Below are 20,312 nucleotides of genomic sequence, written 5' to 3' on the forward strand. Positions count from 1 at the left end.
TTTGAGGAAGAAAACTGCAATGGTTTTCAATTCAATTCAGCCAAGGAAAGATGGTGCACCAGGTTTTATTTTACAGAAGAAGAGTCATTGCAAGGTGCTAAAATAATTGATGCAGCGGTGTATTTCAGTAGCAGTAAGAGTTTTAAGAGTACGAGAAATTAAATGAGCAAATGTGAATGACTGCGTGTGGCAATCCGCTGCTAATGGATTTCCATCCACTGCTGAAATGAATGGGCTGAGGAGAGGCCTAAAAGCAAATCTGTGAAAGTGCCACCTTGTTAAATTGCAGATTGGTAAAACAGCACTTCAGTTTACAGCACGCGAAGGCTTGCCTAAATGCTTATACACTGCTTGATCTTCTTGGTGCTGAGGCTCAGAAAACAATATCTCAAAAGGACCTGCAGTGGCACCAGGGCTTAACTGACCACAAAGTGGTAGCAATGTGGATGAATGAATCTCAGTGCCAATTTCTCAAACACGGGGCAGTTTTTAACCCAGCCTTCACAGCACACCTGCTGCTTAAAGGGATCCAAGTACACAGGCTGTGTGTGTGCACAGGCCTGGGCTTATTTAGTGCTCTTCTGTGTTGGAGGAAGTATTTATCTGAGAGAGCACGGCTATGAAAGGCACTGAGGGCTCACAGATGGCTGGCCTGAGCCCTCTTGTTCAGATCTCCCTCTTTGTAGATCTGAAAGGAAAAGAATTTTAAGAACTAAGGAGGCATATTGAGCAGACTGTTTTCTCTGGGAGATAAGGATGGCATAGGGATGCTTTGTGTGTTGCCATTGAAAACAGAAAGGGAGAGCAGTTGGAGCTAAGAGGTCAGAATATCACCCATCCAGAGGCCTTGGAGGTCTCTTCTTCAGCCACGAGCAGAGCTAGTTGAAGCTCTGGGAGCAGTAGTAAAGTGAGAACATGCACAGTCTGTTGTTGCACTGCTTTGGCTGCCTTGAGGCTGGGATGGCAAGGAGAAATTGGTGCCAGCAGTGGGTCTGTGTTGGCTCCTGATGGACAGGAAAGGGGCAAGGAACAAGCTTTGCTGATGTTTAGCTGCACAGTGAAGAGGACAGTTGTGCTGAAGTGAGCTGGCATGATTATTGCAGTGGCAGAGGAACTGCTGAGATGGGGCTGTCACGTGGAGGCCAGAGATGCAGGTTCTGTGCTCCCACTCCCATAGCCTGGCTCAGAGACCAGAAGATTGAGGGATTAATGGGGTGGGGGTGCTGAATTTATTTTTTATCTCCTCGTCCTGTTGTGCCTGTGCAGAAGTACCAGCCTTTTTTTTCCCCCTTTTTTCTTTTCTTTTTGCTGGTGAAGCATTAACTGGGTGGGTTGCCATAGCAACCCCTGCATGATAAGTTGGGCTGCTTCTTGCAGCTCTCAAGATTTCTCAATATTCATTCCCCTTCACCACATCCCCTGAAGTGCTAAAATGGCCGAGGGCTTTGTGGCACTGAACATCCTTCGCCCTATGGGCTGTGCCTCTGCTCCAGCCTGCTCCCTGCAGGCATCAGAGCAAGGAGGAGAGGCTGTGCATCCTTAGAGTGGGTGGGTTATGAAGAATATATGCTCTCCATCTCTCACACAGCAAAGAAGCTTTCGGTACGACATCTCGTTTATTTGCAAGGTTTTCTGAAGGGGTCTGGGCAGCATTTATCATCTGTTCAAAACAGGCACGTGGAGATGTTGGTGTGCTTCCCAGCCAAGCCCAGCTCAGAGCAAGAATTACAGGATCTCACCCTTTCATTCTGAGAACACACAGCATACACAAATAGTCAGGGAACACGTTCCGGACCAAGAGCATGCACTGCAAATCATCTTTGCCCCATCTCTGCAGGCATTCAAGGCCAGGCTGGATGTGGCTCTGGGCAGCCTGGTCTGGTGGTTGGTGACCCTGCACGTAGCAGGGGGTTGAAACTGGATGAGCATTGTGCTCCTTTTCATCCCAGGCCATTCTATGAAAATGCTTTGTCTGTAGTGCGTGTCGAAGTGTGTTCTGGAGGGGGAGAGGATGTGATGTCTGCTTGCTTCTCTGCCCTGTGCCTTATCATGTTACAGTCCACCAAAACCCAAGCCCGGTTTCACCAGCGATTTTCTTCACCCCTGGGCCACATTTCCCATTTTTAAATAGTAATTAGAACTCCAGTCTGACCAGGATGAGTACTGCGTGCAGTGCTTCAGGTTGGTACATAAATGATCCTGAGGGAAAACTCATTACTGCTGAAGGATGTTTGTTTGTTACTGTCATTTCAATTGGTTGTCAGATGACTTCTGGAGCGCCTGGGGTTAAAGGAGAAGAGGAAGAGCACCAAGACACCTGAGCGAGACTGTGCTGAGGATGAAGGGTCAATTAGTGGCTGCTGAGCAAATCATAGAGCTGCTGCATCCTTGTAATCCTATAGACTTGGACCCTCTCTGCCAATCCTGGCAGTGCTCTCCGGAATAGATGTAAGTAGAGCAGCACAGCACAATGCAGCTCTGCTGATCCGTGTCCTGCAGCTCCTGGCAGTGCACCTGGCTGCCCGGGAACAGATGTGATTTCCACTGCACTTCATGAAACAGGTGCTTGTCAAATGAGATGGCTGTGAACATTGTTCAGTGCTTCCTGTGGCTATAAAAATACCCTTCACCAGCACTCAGGCTGGATTGTTCCGGAAAAGCTAGGAGCAAATCCTGTAGCTAAGCCTGCCTTTTCTTTTGTTGAGTTATGGAAACAGTGAGGGGCAATGGGAGGTGAGCATGTGGCTTTATGTATTATCATCTCTGGGTATTGGGGGTGCTATTTTTGCTTCCTTCAGGGAAAAGTTAAATATTCTGATTCAGACATTCACGACGGATGGCTTTTAAGGGAGAAAGTGGAAAGGTGTTGCTGACATCTGGTCTCTGCTCCTGGCTCCTGGAGATATATAGGTGTTTTCTTTGGGAAGTTTGATGGTAGCATGGTGGATAAAGCTGGAGAACCCCACGGGCAGAGGAGATAGAAGCTGCCATGGCTTTGGTCAGCCACTGCTGCAATATTTCAGGGCTGCAAAGGTTTCAGGGGTCACAGCCTCTGCTACAAACAGTTGGATGATGTTTAGGAAGGGCATTCACTGTCTTTGTTCTATGCCTGCTTTGCTTATGCAGTGTAGGGACCAGATTGCATGCGTGTGCCCTCAGGACCAAGCTGCAGTGCTGGGAAGGTCCAGACTCAGCAGTGTAGTGCCCTGCTGGGGAGCCCACATCCAGCCAGAGGGCTGAAGCCGATGCTTTCAGGTGGCTGCTGTTTTCTGTTGGGTGGTTCTCATCTGTCCAACACGCACGTCTGGGTTTTGGCACAGGGAGTTGCTCCCATGTCATTGTCTGATGGAATTGGCCAGGTTTCATTCAATAGATTGTGCTGTGCATTGAGCTGCCATCAGCACAGATGCTTTGTGAAGAGGGAGCCCATTTAACGAGCGCTTCGTTTCTCCCTCTCTGCCCACTGTGACCTTCAGAGTTGGAGCCTTTCTGGGTGCTGTGGCTCCAGTCCAAGCAGAGAAAGCCCAGCCTGCTGCTGGCACTGAGCTCCTGGGAGTCGGACTGGAACACGAGGAGAGGATTTCCCAGTATTTCCAGACGTGACCTTCAGAGCCATACAAATGCTAGTATTAAACTCATTACAGGCGAAGCCCTCCCGGTGACCTCGCACGGATAACTCTCCCCCTGCTCTTTATCTGGCTTTATTTCCGAGACAGATAAACGATGCTAATAACCCCTCTCCAGCCAAAAGGGAAAAAGAGCACGGCCCCCTCCCCTGACTCCAACAGAACCCAGCAAGGAAACCTCGAGCTGCATCTCCACAACCGGGAGGAGCCCCGCGTTGGGGTTGGGGCCGGCGGTGAGGGAGGGCCCGCGCATGCCTGCCGTGAGCCGGGCCCCCCGCCCGGGCGAGGCTGAGCTCCGCGCAGCCGTTGCCGGCCGTGGGGTTGCCGAGAGCCGGCGGAGCGCGGCTCGCTTTCTCCCGCAGCCACCTGCTGCTCCCGGAGCCGCCCCGCCTCGCCCCGGCCCTGTCCGTGGTGCTGCCGCCGGAGCGCGGATCCTCGGAGCATCCTGTTGCGTTGTACGGGAGGAGCTGAGCCCGAGGGATGATGAGCTCCTCGCTCGGAACAATGGCTGCGCTGCCGAGGCTGCTCTGCGCTTCTTCGGCCGCTTTGGTCGTTTGGGGTAAGTGCTTCCATTGCCTGTTGTGTTTAGGAGGGTTCTTTCTCTCCACGCTGCGTGCTCGTAGGATGCTCTTTTCTCACGGGGTTCCTTTCAGGCTGTCACAAAAGCTTTGGAGCGGCTTTTTGTTTTGTTTGTGAGAACAGAAGGAAATAACATCGGTGCGGAGTTAATAGCAACCTTGTGGAGTTAATATGAGCAGAGAAATGTAATATTGCTGAGCGGACTTCTGGCAGAAGGCGTGCGCTTGCACACGCCTGCAAGTTCCTCACTGTTTCCTGTTTGCTTTTGTTGTAAAATTTGCAGTGTAATTTAACGTGCAGTTTCCACAGAGAGGCCACATGAACCCATATGCAGCGCTGCTTTTCTGTGCGGGCAGCGTAACCTGAAGGGAACGTTTGGGTTTTATTGCCATTTCATCTGCAATCGGAAGATACGCCGTTAGTTTTGCTAACCCAGCTCGGTTTAATGTGCATGGATACCTACAGCTCTGTTTGCATGTGTGTGTTTAATGTAACTGGAGTAGAGCACGAGCCAGTAGTCGTTTCTTTATTTCTCCCAGAAAACTGTTGCTATCCATAGAGGAGATGTGGGAGAAAAGGAACCGTTTCCAGGATAGGTCCCAGGAAAATACAGGGCATGAGAGTGAGGGTTAATGGAATCTCAGAGGCTTGGGGAGGAGGGAGCAGCAGCAAAGTCAGCATCTCCACTGAGCTGCACTCAGAGACAGGGTGGGACAGACGGAACCCAGCATTGTTTAGCCCAGGGGACAAATGTCAGCAGAGATTTAGTCTTGAGATGTCGCGCTGGAGCATTGGGTTTCATATCAAGCATTTGCCTTCACAGACTGTGATTTTTGTCTCGTTTGAGAGAACTGTATTTTATAGCTGCCCATGTTTGCACAAATCTGATTGGAAGCGTTCTAAAGCGGAGTGCACGTAAAATCAATAACTCCCCCAGCTGCCAAATGCACTCAGGTCCAAGCCCTTGATTTCCAGGACTGCTTACGAAACCTAGAAACAGGAAGCATGGAGAATCTTAACCCTTTATTTTGAGCGGGCTGCCAGATGAAAACATCCACCTTTCAACTCGCACAAAGAGCGAGCTGTGCCTCCATCCTTGAATTCTGGGCTTTCTCTCATCCCAGCCTCTAATTGCTGCTGGAACGGGAGCATGCTCAGCATGTGGGAGAAAGAATGAGCCATGCCTTCAAAGCAGCATCAATTACTACGGGAAAAATTGAAAGTTGTAACAAAGCAGATGCTGGAGAGGTGAATCTGCATGAATTGATCACCTTCTGTTAATTATGAAGCACTGTTTATATCTCAGAGGAGGAAGAGAAGCAGAGGGTGCTAGTAATGAATCAAAGGGTTTTCCACTATGTGCATGGATAAGTGCTGTCTCTGTGTTTCTCTCCCATATCTTTGCTCACTTTTCTTCCACTGCTTTTTTTCCTAGCTGGTTTTTGTTCTGCAGTATGTGTTGAAGTTCCATCAGAGACAGAGGCAGTCCAGGGGACGGACATGAAGCTGCTCTGCATCTCCTGCATGAAGAGGGAAGAGGTCACAGCCAGCACAGTGGTGGAATGGTTCTACAGGCCGGAGGGTGGCAAAGATGAACCCGTATGTATGTTTGGGTAGCTGAGCCCTTGCTTTGGTTGGCCGTGTTGTTGGTCCAGAGAACTCATGGGAGAAGCCAAAAGATTTAATATGAAGAGTGTGAGTTTGTCTTGCCACAGATCCTTGATGAAGAGACCCAGACCTGAAGACAAGGTTTATGCTGTGTTTTCATTCAAAGTCTGTAGGAATGCCCAGCAGGCTGCTTTAATATCATGGAGGAGAGATGAGCTGGTAGCTAAATTCAGCTGCAAACCCTAGATCTTCAGTTTGTATGGTATTTTTACCTAAAGGTTCTATAACACTGCTGCTGAGCAGTAACTAAAGCATCTTTTCCTTGCTGAGCTGATGAGCTGAGCTGATTAGCACACAGCAGGTACCCATGGCAGGAAAAGCTGGAGTCTGTTGGTGAGTTCAGACATTTTGGGTTGCATGTACATGAATGTCAATTTCTAGTTTCTTTCTTTGAATGTCTGTCATCCAGCATACAAGGGAATTGAGAAAGAAAAGACAGAAGCATGGAATGACACCAGCCATACTGGCCAACTGTTATTTCTTGGGATGCTTCTGAATTCTGAAACTGTTCTTTGGAGGTTAAATCAGGCTCTGCTAAATCTGTAGGACAGAACTTAATTCTTTTTTGCCACAAAGAAGCCAATGGTGTGCTGACTGTGGGAGGATCTGTGCGAGTTGCTTTTGGATTCCTGTCAGGAAAAGGTAAAATTAGTTTTCAGGGTGAATTAAAATGGGAGCCTTACAAGAATGGTTAATCTGAGAATAAGGTTTCAGTAGCTATTTTATCCAAGCGTGAAGAATTAGATCTGTGCCTTCATTTCATCATGATTAAGTAGGGCCAGGCAAGACAGCAAATAATCTCCTACTCTGAGAACGAAAGGAACCACACAAGGGAATGAGATGGGTGAGACCTGCTAGCAGCAGCCCAAAGGTTGGCCATGAGGGTGAGCTGGGCAGGCAGTGTGATGGCTGTGGCCAGCCAGAAACTTGCCAATGCCCGGGCTTGTGAAAGCCACCCAAGGTCTGTGCTTCTGATGCTGTTCTCACACTGTTGTCCTTCTTTTACAACACCTCCACGTTAGCTGGATATCTCAGGGCTTACAGAAAAGGACTTTTTGTCTTGGCTGTGTTGTTTTCTGTGGTGCCTTCTGAAGATGACCCAGTGACTGACAGGCCAGTCACTAAGGCTACAGCATCCTAATTTTAGTTCAGTTGCTGATTTTTTCGTGTGTGTCATTGTCCATATGTCTCTCTACTGTTCTCTGCCTCTTTTTTTTTTACTTCCATGATGGAAATAATTCAGTTTTCTCTCTTTGGTAAAGCAGGCTGAGATTGTGAGGTAAGGGATAACAAAGTATTATGTTGATGCCAGGAAGGCCATATCCCAGAACATGAAGTATGCAGCCAGAGGAGAGCAGAGTTCCTTGGATATGCTGTGTTGTTGTCTGAAATTGAAGTCAGCTGTTAATCAGAATATCCCTTCATGTTCCTTCCCAGATCTACGAGCACAGGAAAATGAATCACGAGTTTCCAAGCCGCTTCAGTGGTCGGATACAATGGAATGGAAGTAAAGACATGCAGGATGTATCCATCACTGTGTTAAATGTCACCTTGAATGATTCGGGTATCTACACCTGTAATATCACCCGGGAGTTTGAGTTTGAGATTCACCGGCCTCTCTTCACAAGCTCCAGAGTGATCCACCTCACCGTGGTGGAGGAGGGTATGGAGGACTGGCAGAAATTGTGTCGTGTCCTAACTGGCCGTGGGTGTTTTACACAGGGACAGGATTTCTAGGAGGGAGATGACTGAGCTGCCAGACAGTCGTGTCAAGCAGAGGTTTCCACTTTATCTGGTCGGAACCCTCACCTCTCCCCTGGTGGCTCAGGGATGCTACAGCACACATTTTGCCTGGCTGCCCACAGCTGCTCCCTCCTCACTTCCTCCCCCTCCCTCTCTGAACTCATTCTCCATTTTGATTTCAGTCTCTTGCATCCTCCTTTCCTTTGTACTGCTCTTCTGTCTTACTGTTATTCTTGTTTTTGCCCAGTTCTTTGCTGAGATCCTGGCTGTAGAAATCCTGCTGTCCACTCCAGAGTGGGACAGGTTTTACCCCCATCTTTTTATTTTGTGCCTTCCCTTCCTTTCTTCCCTGCCTGTTTTGATCTCTCTCCAAATCAGTGTTGGCACAGCATGCTCAAACAACTGCAGCAAGTAAGACACGTGAAGGAAGGGGTATGTGCAGCTGAGATAGGCTCATGGTGAGCAGTCTGTATGAATGTGTAGGTTGCAGAGAACACAAGACACAGGCAAGCCTATGCATCTTTGATACCAGTGGAAACATGCCCTGAAATTGCTGCTGGCGTGTTTTATTGGCAGCCTTACCTGTTTCTTGTCTTTTGACCCCTCACAGAGTAGTGGCAGTTGGGACTGTGTGATAAAGTGGGTTAGGAAAGAGGAGACGAGGGTGGGAAGGTCTGAATGGAGCTGCTGTGCTCCAACAGCTGTATGTAAATGACCAGAGACAATTTCATTTTCTTAACAGCTGGAGAAGACTTCACCTCAGTCATCTCTGAAATCATGATGTACATTCTGCTGGTCTTCCTCACCTTGTGGCTACTGATAGAAATGGTCTATTGCTACAGGAAAGTCTCTAAGGCAGAGGAGGCTGCCCAGGAAAATGCGTAAGTGTGAAATCTCTCCAGATGTCAGCTGTTCTACGAGGGGTCCTTCAGATGTCTCAGTGCAGGTCAGATTGCAAGAAGGCTGAACTTTGCTGTTGCACATTTCTAGCTGAGGTTTGCTGCGTGTGAAATCATTGCACTGGACGGGAGTACCTGAAGAGACAGTGCACTGGCAAGGGAGGGATGATGCACGTGGTAGGGAGGGTGGCCAAGGTGGGCAGGATTCCAAGGTGGCCCAATTTGAACCACGTGGAAATGCTCTCCTGGAAGGCCCACTTCTAGAGATGTGACTCACGAGTCTGTAGCCTATACTGTGATAAAGCAGTAGAAGAGGGTAATTCTGGCAGTTGACAGAGCAGCAATGTTCCAGTTTTTACGCTGGCCCATTCCAATCTTTTTTTACGTTCTCAGCTTAAGTAACAGTGATGGGAAAGCTGTATGCATAGGGTTTTACAGCAGGTAAGGCTCAGCATCTGCTTCTGGTTATGCCAAGGATCTTCTATGAATGATATTTGTTACCTCAGAGATACTCTGGGGAATTCAGCATCTCTGAAAGAGTGAAAGGACTTGAGCTACACACTTCAGGTTATGCTTTCATCTTTTTTTCCAACTGCAGGACAGACTACCTTGCAATTCCATCAGAAAACAAGGAAAACTGTGCCGTGCCTGTAGAGGAATAACAGAGAGGTATCTGCAGAGTGCACAGCACCAAGGTAAGTGATGAGGGAGCAGTGAATTGCTGCTTGTGCCTGTCCACGCTTCAGCCTTGCTGCTGTGGGTTAGGATTGCGTGGTGCTGGAGAGATGGCACAGGAGAGATTCCTGGAGGTTTTGCCCCATGTCTGGAGCTTCCATAGTGACCTCAGAAGTAATTTAGGTATCACTGAATGGTGGCATTCAGGCCGTGATTTAATTACTACTCCTTACCTAATGCTCTGGAGTTGGAAATAGTGACTGTCCCCTGCAGACAGGGAGCTGTGCAGGAGGAATGACACTCTCTCCAGAGGAAATAGCTGCTGTGGGAGGGCTTTGTGTGCAGAAGACTGGAATCTAGATCCCTGGAAGTCTCATTCGTGTCCCTTCAGGCATTGTGCTGATTGTGGCATGACCCTTACTTGAGTACATTCCAATGACTTGCACCCTATGGGGAATTCTCTCACTTGCAGGGGCTCTGAAGACAGAAGGATCATGTCATGCCAGCCAGGTTTGAGGGGGAGCTCTGCGCCATCAGGAGGAAATACGGGGAAGTGTAAATTCTCTTCCATTTGCCTTGGACTCTGTACAGCCTTGACTTTGGCCTCATGACTCCATTCTGAGCTGCCAGCCCATTTGTTACAGGACTCTCCTTTTGAAGCATGCTGAGCAAAGGGCACAGGGGGTGTGGGCAGCACGGCTCCTTCCCAAGTTTCAGTTCCATCATCACGTTAATGGCTTTGTAACTGTTAATGTCATTTCTTAGCTGCTATCACCACCACCTTTATTTGCAAAATATGCTAGTTCTCCATTGCAGACATAAAGGGTATGTGTATTGTTACTCTGACCTGCAGGACTGGGAATATCTTCATCTTAAGGTGATGATGTTCCACCACAGCCCAGGATGTGACTATAGGTGTTAAACAGGAAGAGTTTAATTAGTGTAGTTGTTGCTCAGTAAGTTCCTTTGGACTTTGGGCTGCCAGGGTAGATGCAGAGTAGCACGAGAACTAGAAATGCATTCAAACAGATAAAAGTGTGTAGTAGAAAGATGAGTCCCTGTGCTATGGTCACACCTGCTTCTGAAGGAGGGAGCTGAGAATGTAAATCCTGAAGTACTCCTAATTTGGGAGGCTGCATAACGTAAGTATAAGAATCCCCTGTCCCATCCCTTTCACTTAGCAAGAGTTGAAATTCTTAGTTCCTTCCATTTGCCTTGTGCAGCAGGTTTACTCCTCCAGCATACAGAGACACAGTGATAGGAATAACCTGTGGAGCCGTGTTCAGCAACCACAGGGGAGCCAGTAAGACAAGGTATGCCTTTAACATATTTCTGGGGGATGCTCTGAAAGGAAGAACAGGCAAGGAAAGTAACTGGGATGCATAGCCCTCTGAGTGGGACACGGCTTTGTAACATAATCCTTGCAATTGTGATGGTCGTCTTATACTGTATTGCAGCACCACCCAGAGGAATAGAAAGAAAATGCTTATTTTTCCCTAGTCTGCAGTAATTCTGTTTTGTGATTAGTCACCGATTTGAATAGTCAGTATTTATTGTAAATGACACATTTCTGCACAGGAAATACCCTGTAAATTCAATGGCACCTATGCAAATTTACCTTCTCAATCTTAGTGGCTTAAGCAGAGTACAGTTAGTTTGCTGGCTTCGAGTGTAGATCAGTTGAGCACAACCACCAGGATTATGAGGGAAAAAACAGGCACAAATATTGGCCAGGGTAAAGTTGTACTTTAGGATGAAGTGGGGAAAGATTGAGGGGGTTTTTTTCGTATGGGAGATGTTGTTACATCCCTGCTGCAATGGAGCCTTTATTGCTTGCAAGAGCTGACAAATTTTGCTACACCGACTGCTTCTAAGTACTCTGAAGTGCTTGTGAATCTCAAGGCATGCTCTGTACATATGGGATTTCCCCTGCTTATGTTCTGCTGCAGTTTGTGTTGCTAAAAACCATAGAAATGTCTCCATTTGTAAGTCAGGTCCAGGCCGGATTTCTAACTGGCCGTTGTTCAAAATTCCTTTTTTAAGAGCAAGTTTCAACTTTAGCCAGCTGTTACAATGCAGTTCACAGAGCTGAGTCTGGCAACCTGAGCACGTTTTGCAGCTGAATCACGCTTGTAGTCTGGGCATCTTAAACTTTAATACCCCCAAATGCCTCCTCTTCTCATTCTGCTGGGTGTCTTCATTTTCCCTAGGCCATCTTGCCTGGCCTCAGGGCATTTGGGAGCATAATTCTAACTCTAGATCCACAGAAACACAGGAGCTGGCCCTGCAGTTTCCGTCGCTGATCATGGCACTAACACCCAGGGTGATTTTTAGGTAAGGCCATTAAACCCCTCTCCCACTTCAGCCGTGTTCCTCCCAGCCCTTGTGAAGTGCTGATAACCTTCTGATGGTACAACGTTGTGCCAAAAGAAAACCAAAACAAAGGAGTAAACAGTTCGTTGAGAGCTACCTCGGGTGGTAAGGGAGGGCTGTCCTGTAGTCCTGCACCTTGTGCTATTTTACACACATCTTCTTTAGATGCTTTTTTGGACACATCTTTCACTTTTCCAATTCCTGCATCTGACTATTGCCCTGTGTTGTCCTAGATGGGAAAATGGTGTCTAAATTTTGCTCAGGATTCCAACGGTGAAAAAAAAAGGTTGGTGTATTTCAAGGGCAGCATTAAAGGCAGGTTGTGTCCTGGGAGAGACGGTCCTGGTTGGGATCTGAAGACACCTTCTCTGTGTATTTGGAAATGATAGAAAAGCCTAGAAGCAGGCAGGACAATAAAAAGAACAAAGCACTCACAAGTCACACTGTGGTTTGATAGACTTTTTTGTTTAATTTATACCGTACTTCCATTGTTCTAGCTACTTACATGGAGTTTTGGCTGCATAGCCTTTACAGTTCCTAGGTTCTAGCAGGTAAGTTTCATCATCATTTTCTCGCGTTTTGCGCACAGCGCAAACCTGATGACAGTTAAACAACTCCTAAAACAAAACCACGGGTCCTCCCCCGGCCCACCCTGAAGTTCACATCACTGCTGCAGGCTGTGGCCAACAGCCTCTGCTTCCCGGGTGCTGATATCCAGAAGGGAAGCGCACACCCATGGGTGTCGGTGTGACCGTTCCCTCGCCTCGCTGACATGAGGAGATCCTCATTCATCTGCCATTAGGGCAGCAATTGGGGGTTGCAGGATCTGGGGCTCAGGTGGGCAGAACACACTCCAGGGTGTTTAGCAGCATTACCCAGCCCTGGAGCGTGTGATGAGATGAACTGCTGTGAGAGTGACGACGTCCCAGAGGTGCCACAGCCACACAGTGCCAGTCCTGGTGGTCAGAGATGTACGCTGCGATGGTTCTGCTGCTCCTCTCTCTGCTCTGAGCTCATTGGGCCAAGAGCCAGGTTAGTGCTGCTGTATCTGCTCTGCTAAGTGCTATTTCAAGGGAGGTGGGCTTGCAAAGACTGGAATGCACGTGTGTGGCGCAGGCTCCACCTCTTTGCTGGGTAGAGCTGTTTTGCAACAGCCGTTCTCCCACCTCCTAATGCTGCTGGGGCAGTTTGGGCCGAGACTGAGACACGACCAAGCAGCTGTAGAACCTGAGCTGCACATTTTATTCCCTACCAATTCTTGGAGTTTGGGCTGGGGAAGGGTGGCCATTTAACGTTAGCAATGGAATTGGCCTACATGAGTGAGGTAACAGAAACGGCCAGAGGAGGTTACCTCCCTGAGCCATGTGCAAATATCACTCCTTCCACAGAAGGAAGTCTTTTCCCTACTGAAAAATAAAATAAGGAAACAAACAAAACACATTCGCTTAAAGGGCAAACAGACAGCATCAAGGGAAGGCAAGCAGGGACAGCACCAGGTCAGTCCATCCATGACAAAGGGAATGATTGTCTGGCAGCAGAGGTGTGTGGTGGGAGAGGGAAAAGCCATAGCAAGTGCTGCGAAAGGTGTGGGAGAGGGAAGCATGGCACACCAGGATCCATGCAGAGGTTGAAGCCCATGCTGTCTGGCTAGGTCAGGGAATAATCTCAGTCGGCAGTCAGTAAAGACATGAGGATATTATTTGGCCAGTGTGCACATCTAAAAAAGAAAGGTATTATGGCACAAAGAGACTCGTGCAGGGGAGGGTGCAAAGCACAGAGATCAGAGCATGCCAGGCAGAGGGAACGGGCCAAAAAGGCAGCACAGTTACACCTCAGCAACTACGCTGACACGAATGTTTTGCAAGCTACTTACCTCGGGTGCTTTGGTTTAAGAGTCTCTGTTTTGAGTATTGTTTTTAAGCAAGCCCCTGCTGGATATTTAAACTAGTGCTGAGACTGAAAAGACCAAGCCAGAATCTACACGACCCCACCACAAAACCTCTCAATGGCAGCAGACCCTGTGAGCACATACCTCAAAGTTTTGCCAACGCAGTTCTGCCAGCTGCCCTGAGAAACATGACAGAATTGCCCTTCCTGCCCCGAGCCAGCAGTGCTGCGAGCACCAAGCACTGCAGCTTCAGCTCTGTGCCACTTTCAGCATTCTGTGGAACCAGAAATTTATAGCTTTTAAATTAGAAAGTTGTCAGCCTGTTGTTCTGGTTGGGAAAAGGAAACTTAGAGCTGCCTGGTTGTATGCTGGAAAATGGTTAGTTTGGTACATACCTCACCTGGGAGCAAGCATGGGAATGCAACTAGGGAGGTTCTTACAGAGAAGAGCATGGTTTCTTTGCAGTGGTAGCAGAGTAGGACTCAGCATGTTAGTTAGCCACATGGTAAGAAGGAATACCTACTGGGGTCAGAGCCTCTTCCCAGGTCACTGCAATAGACCTGGAGGCCAGCATTCACAGAGGGGTTTGTATACGTGTGAACTCGCATTCTAACTTGATGTAAATCAACTCTATGTAAATGAACCCAAGAGGAAGAAGAGTCCCAAAAGTTTTCCCACTCTTGAGTAGTATGGAGAGAACCACCTCAGCCTGGAGCTCTTTCCTGGTGCTGGGGGGGGTACAAGCTGCAGGCTGCTCTGTCTCCTCTATACAGGTGCTTCTGAAATACAGATCTGAGAAGGGAAAGCTAGCAGGAAAGGAAGAGGGATAAAGGCCATGTGACAAGGAAGGGCTGCACTCAGCACAGCCTGCACATGTGCACTTCTGAGTAGCACTTCTTACATGCAGCCAAAATATGAGGCTTGCAGATGTTTCTTCTACTCAGCTTTAGTGTATTGCAGGCCTACCTGTCACAGAAATCATTGCAGAGCATATCCAAAAGGTCTCATCTTAAGTACTGGCACTGTATTCCCAGTTGTAAATTGGAAAGTGAACTTTCTACTGGCTCCTATAAAGGTGGGTAAAAGCATATATGGGTAGGCTATATAGTTTTGTGCTGAGGGGATGAGCAGGCTGAAGTCTGTCCCCATCTACATCCAGGTGAGCTCCTGAAACAAACGGTCTGTCTGATGGGGAAAGTGCTCAAATCCACCTTGAGCTCATCCCAGATGCCATAATCCAAACATTTCCTTTTAGGTAATCATTAAAAGGTATGTGTTTATTAAAATCCTATCAAGCTAGGATTAGTGATGTATTCTCCTACAGAAGCAGGTGACATAGACAAACTGGCAAGTAGAGCTTCGTCATCTCCCTCCTGCTGCTAGGTAGCATCTTACTTGGCACAAATCAGGCCACTCTGTTGGCATGAATGCTCACATTTGGCTGGAGCCATGTTTCTTTGACAGTCTCTTTTGTAGCTGCCAAAATTCAGCACATCCAAACCAGCTCCACTTGCTGGACAGATTATTTATGTCAAACATGTTAAACTCAGTTTAATCTGCAGGTAAAATGAACAGTAGTGCTAATGAACAGCTGCCTGTGTGTAACATTAATTTGTCCCCAAGCCCAAGGAAGCTGTACCAGTGGGAACAGCCAGAATCACCGCGGTCTGTGGAGATGCTGCAGAGAAAGGAGGATGCACCAATGAGCAAAGGGATTTCTTGCCTCCATAACTAGCAGGAGAATGTCAGATTTGGTAAGCAGGCAGCTCTAGCTACTGGCATTTATTTTGGACCCTTTCTGTCCTCTGCTGGGTTATGTTTGTGCATGTACAGAAGTTTGCTGGCCATGCTGCCGAGACCCCCATTCCAGGTTTCTTTCTCTTGCATTTTCTTTTCTGGCTAGGCAGCAAACACAGGCCTTCCTCTCTCTTTATTTTTTCCTACCCTATGGAATTAAATACTAAAAGAGGGCAAGATGGGCTGCAAAGCATTTTTCTGTGCTTTGGCAACTGGTGAAGGAGCACCTCAGCCAGTGTGGCAAGGCAGCAGCAGGGAACTGGGGCCCCCTGGTTCCAAGGTGAAGAGCAGCAGGATGCCCTTCTCAGGCTCTAGCAGCTCAGATTCATTGTATAGCAGCCATTTCAGCAGCATCCCTGGAAAAAGTCAGGGAGCATCACAGTAGTCAGCAGCATGAAATGAAACAGTCATAAATGCAAGTTACTCCCTAGTTCTCGAGGCATTGCCAATTGTACCTTGCTTTCACAGTCTTTTAAGTGCATTCAGTAACCTGTTTGTCAGTCTTCTTCTCTAGCTCATACTGTGTCTAGTGTTTGGTCATTAAATTATTAGGCAGGCTGGGAGAAATCAGCAGGTTACTTCTAACAGTGGTACCTTGCCATTGGTTGGGCTCCATATGCTGAAGCTTGTGAGGGTTTTCCCCAGCTGTGTGGATTTGTGTTCCTGCTGTATGAAGATGCAAAAAACACTCACCTTTGTCCCCTGCTCTTTCAGTGCCAATTAGAGCTAGAGACCAACGGACACATGAGACCTGCACCATTTCTTGTGGGGAACACACAGCTGACTCCTCCCTGCCATCTAGGAGGTGGACATGGCCTGCTTCTGAACAGAGGTTCTGGACAAAGATGGAGACTTCAGCACATCACCTAACCTACCGGGCTGGGTAAGATGAGAAGGCATTTATTAATTGCTTACTCCTGCAGCCCCCATCCTACCCAGAGCACAGTCCCTCTCCCCTCATGTGGCTGCTAATAGGAATCTGGAGAAATGCCCTAGGAGAAGTAAAAATGCATACTATTTCTTTAATGCAGGTCTGCCACCTGACTTGCTTAGAGAGCCAACGCAGTGCTGTCTAGCTTAGGAGAGATCCCAATCACTACCTTGCACTGTGGGTATCACCCATGTCTATCCCACACTCCTTAGCTGGACTTTTTCTGTCCTTTTTATTCCCTGGGGCCCTTCCTTATCTCTCCTAGGCTGACGGAGGCCGTGCAGCTGTAGATGCAGGCATGTAAGTATCAAAAGCAAAGATATCCTTTTTGCTGTCACCGCTGAAGGAAAAGAATTTGTTTCCTACATAGCTCAGAAGTAAAGATGAGAGCTAAGAGGTACGAGCAAAAGGATCTCGCAGACCAGGGATGAGAGGTAAATCTACCAAGCAGGACAGCAAGAACAGTTCTGCTGCTTCCTTAGCTCTCCCACTCCACGTTGTGCTAATAGCACACAGCTTGGCAGGAAGGAGTGCTCACATATAAATACTCATTTTGGTTTTCTTTTGGAGTTGGGGCACTCTCCCTGTTGTGAGAAGTCCCACAGGCAGCCCTTATCAGCACCAATGTAGATCTTCAGCACAGGGATGGCTTAACGGCAGGGGCCCAAGCACACAGAAAGCAGAGAACCACAGCAAAAGTAAAGGGGACACTGTCAAAAGAAATGGAAGTGTGCTTTCTGCAGTGTGGCTCTCCTTCCTCCAAGCACCGTGTGGGCAGATACTCCTGCTCCCTGCCCTCTCCTTGGCTGTTAATGCACTATCAATTACAGGAGGAGGCAAACCAAGTGTTTGGAGAAAGCATTTCAAGCTCATTTACATTCTGTGCTTTGCTCTCTGAACCAGGCTGGCCAGCATGGCAGCAAATTGCATTTCTGCTCCAAGAGACGTAGAAGATGATTGCCAGGGAGACCCGCTCTCCACAGACCTACAGCAATTCCTCTGGAGGCTCCTCTCCAAATGGGGGATCATTTTGTAAGGGATCGACGGTGATTGCCAAAACCTCTCTGCCCTGAAGCCAGCAAGGTAAGAAAGTTGACAGTGTTCCCTTTATATGTGTAGATACAGATCGTCAGTCAGGGACCTTCATGCACAGGGAGGGGAGGGGCATTCACTCTGATGCTTCCCTTTGAAACGACAGAAACAAAACAGACAGACAAACAGCCAGGAATATTACAGAACAGTGGTGCAAACAGGCCCAGGGTAGCACACTTGGGTGCATCCCTAAGTGCACCTCAGTGCCAGGAGAGCACAGCCCTCCCATACACACACACACACACACACGCACACACACACCCCACACTACCACTGAGACTCTCCATTTCAGCCAGTGTTGGAGGTCAGTCCTTCCTCTCGGTACGTAGGCTTTTTTTTCTTTTTTTTTTCCTCTTAAAATCTGTATATAATATATATATTTATATTCTGTATATATATTTATATATATATATATTTATATATCCTATTTACACATATTGCACACCGTCCTCTGGCCTCCTGCATTCCTGCCTGTTAGTGGAAACGTTTCCGTTTCTCCTCTGGATCTGACCCGAAGTCCCGAGACCCGATGCCATTCTGGAGATTTATTAGTGAATCCTTCATCTGCAAGACAAGAAACGTCTCCAATGTGCTACCCTGAAGGTGACAGCACTTTGGGATTTCCTTCCTCATCAGTGCCTCCTCCATCCATGTAAGTATTGATACCATAAACATCTGTTTTTTGGGACTTGTGTAGCAGGGCTGGGCAACCGACAGGGCAATCAGGAGATGGGAGCCAGTGAGCTAACAAATAAGGGTTGAGCAGAGTGATGCACAGGGTAACAGGCACTCACCTTAGGGAACAGCAGCTTCTTTCATTTATGAACACTATTCCAAGCTGCCTGGTGTCTTAGCTGTTCTTGAGGGAATGGGTTCTAAAATGACTGCATCTGTGCTGTGAAGGGCCTGTGCCTTTGTCCCTGTAAGCTACATACAACCCGAGTCAAGGAGAAACATTCTGCATTGCAAACAGTGTGCCAAGGTCTTTATAGCAACCTCTCAGATGCCAGAGACTAGATACAAGCTGTGTTGTCTAATATAAGGCTTTGGCCTTGCAGGATTTTCTCCTTGACTTGTCTGGATGCCTGTGAGATGATAGAGAACCCATCTGAACAGCCCTTGGGACCTCCTGCCCAACCCAGTGTCAGAAGACTGACTTAAAGGGAGATGGGACAGAGGCAATGCACCTGATGGGCTGCAGTGGTCCATGTAAGGTTGAGGGACTGCAGGTGATGGGCTGGGAGGACACGGTGACTGTCTGCTCACAGTGCTGCTGGGATGTGTGGTCTCACCTGGTCTAGAAGCATCACAGAGGATTTGATGATCTCACGCCATTTTTGTAGCTCTGAATCGTGATACTTCTGCTGAGATTCTAGTAACTGGGCCCATTCTGTCTGTGACTGGGGTAACCTGCCAAGCAGAATAGGAGCAGGAGTGAATTTGGGGAAACTACTTAGTCAAGGATGAGCAAAGTGGACCAGCAGGTGAGGGGGTGGTAGATAGCATCAGTGTCTGTTAAATCCTCACACCTGAAAGAGGTAAATTCTCTTAACATTTGCCTATCACTGTTACCTTAACTGTGGTAATTAGGAGCAAAGATGTCTTTTGCAGAAGAGCTGTAGTGTGTTGGAGCCAAATGCCTACGTGCCAGGGGGGCAGTGTGCTGTCACTGCCTGGGAGATGAGTACAGCAGGACGTAGCACCATGACACTGATGGGGAATGCAATGTAACACAGCTGGACAGGTGATCCTGAATAGTTTCCATATTTTGGGGGGTGGTTTTTTTTTCCTGCTGTGTGAGTCTTAATGCCAGATATTATTTATCTCTTAATTACTGTCTCCTCTTTTCAGGCCTAATCAATCCTCCAGATGCAAGCAATCAAGCTACTGATAAGAAGATCCCCAGGACTGGCTGCCCTGAGCTGCAGTTCAGGGGCTCAAGCAGGTGCAAGCAGTGTGCCTGGATAGCAGGTGGAGTTTGCCTGGGCTAAGGTGAGGATAAATCTCCATGGAGCATAAAGATGCAAGGAGGAGCAGAGTCAAGACAGTTGCAGGAAGACTTCAGGGCATATCAGGGCCCTTTTTGCACACTTTTCCCTGGAGAGGTACTTTGTATGCCCTCATCTAACTCTACTGCTTTGTCTTGGGCCTCACTGGTTTCTAAAGGTAGGTAAGCTTGTAGATAAGCTTTTGTCTTCCGCTGGGTGTCTCTTCTTTATTCTCTTGGGCTTTGCTTGTCTGTAAAACAACTAAATCATTGCTTTGTCTTCAACTTACCTCTTAGAATCCCTCCTCTCTTAGCTATTGCCTGTCTTATACCTCTTAAGCTTTACAGGATGTAGTGGAGATTTTCATGTGTCCTCCCTGGAAACTGAGTGGACAGCCTTCCTATGGCTATAGCCTCTCAGATATGTTTGTTCTTTCTCCTAGTGCTATAATTTAACAGAGGTTCTTCTCTTAACTTAGCACCCACTGCTCATTTGCTATTGCTGACTGCTTCAGGGATGCTCCTTGTTTTGCAGAGATTTATCCTCACCTTGAGCCAGTCATGATTCACCTACTTGCCTGGTTTGCTGCAGCCACTTGGTTGTGAGTAGCAACCTGTCCTGGTGATCTTTCCAGGACCTCAAGCTTCCCAGGAGTTTGAGTGCTTGCAACTGTCCTGCTCAAGCAGCTCCAAACGTGGATATGAAGCAATGACATTTCAAGTATAACAACAAAAAGCTACTGCAATTTAAAAATGGATGCACTCTCAATCTCTAATAAATAGCTGTCTACTTTTAACTGTTGCTTTCTTTGTCTAAAGGAAGAGCATTGATTATACTTATATGTGGGATCACTCACTGTCCCTGCCAACTGTAAGTCACACGGATACAAAGAAATGGGCAGGGGAGCCTCAGGGTGAGCACAGACTATTTCTGACCCAGCAGGTGGGTTTGGTGTAGGTCACAGCAACTGCAGTTAAACAAGACAGAGTTGTGTGTATAGGGGCATAGAGCTAGCTGTAATATTAAACAGCATGTAAGTTAAATGCTATACTT

General features: G+C 47.7%; 2 protein-coding genes across 13 annotated transcripts in view; one reads left to right on the plus strand and one right to left on the minus strand.

The window, feature by feature from the left end:
- Positions 1–2,198: 2,198 nt before the first annotated feature.
- On the plus strand, positions 2,199–12,004 carry SCN3B (sodium voltage-gated channel beta subunit 3). The gene is made up of 6 exons (XM_048968661.1): positions 2,199–4,185; positions 5,641–5,804; positions 7,311–7,536; positions 8,359–8,497; positions 9,114–9,210; positions 9,663–12,004. The coding sequence occupies exons 1-5, from the start codon at positions 4,107–4,109 to the stop codon at positions 9,175–9,177; spliced, it is 672 nt and encodes a 223-aa protein (XP_048824618.1). The 5' UTR covers positions 2,199–4,106; the 3' UTR covers positions 9,178–9,210; positions 9,663–12,004.
- Positions 12,005–12,019: 15 nt separating this feature from the next.
- The window catches only part of GRAMD1B (GRAM domain containing 1B), an 82,371-nt gene continuing 74,078 nt past the window's right edge, over positions 12,020–20,312 (minus strand). For 6 of the 12 annotated variants that reach the window (XM_048968656.1, XM_048968657.1, XM_048968652.1 and 3 more), the window contains 2 exons: positions 18,564–18,681; positions 12,031–17,835 (listed from right to left, as the gene is read on the minus strand). In XM_048968656.1, coding sequence (XP_048824613.1) covers positions 17,746–17,835; positions 18,564–18,681 — 208 coding nt within the window. In that variant the 3' untranslated portion in view covers positions 12,031–17,745. Of the gene's footprint in view, positions 17,836–18,563; positions 18,682–20,312 lie in introns of all 12 variants that reach the window. The other 6 variants (XM_048968646.1, XM_048968647.1, XM_048968651.1 and 3 more) reach the window with 4 other exon arrangements.

The sequence above is a fragment of the Lagopus muta genome, chromosome 22 (assembly GCF_023343835.1).
Source record: "Lagopus muta isolate bLagMut1 chromosome 22, bLagMut1 primary, whole genome shotgun sequence".
NCBI lineage: Eukaryota > Metazoa > Chordata > Aves > Galliformes > Phasianidae > Lagopus > Lagopus muta.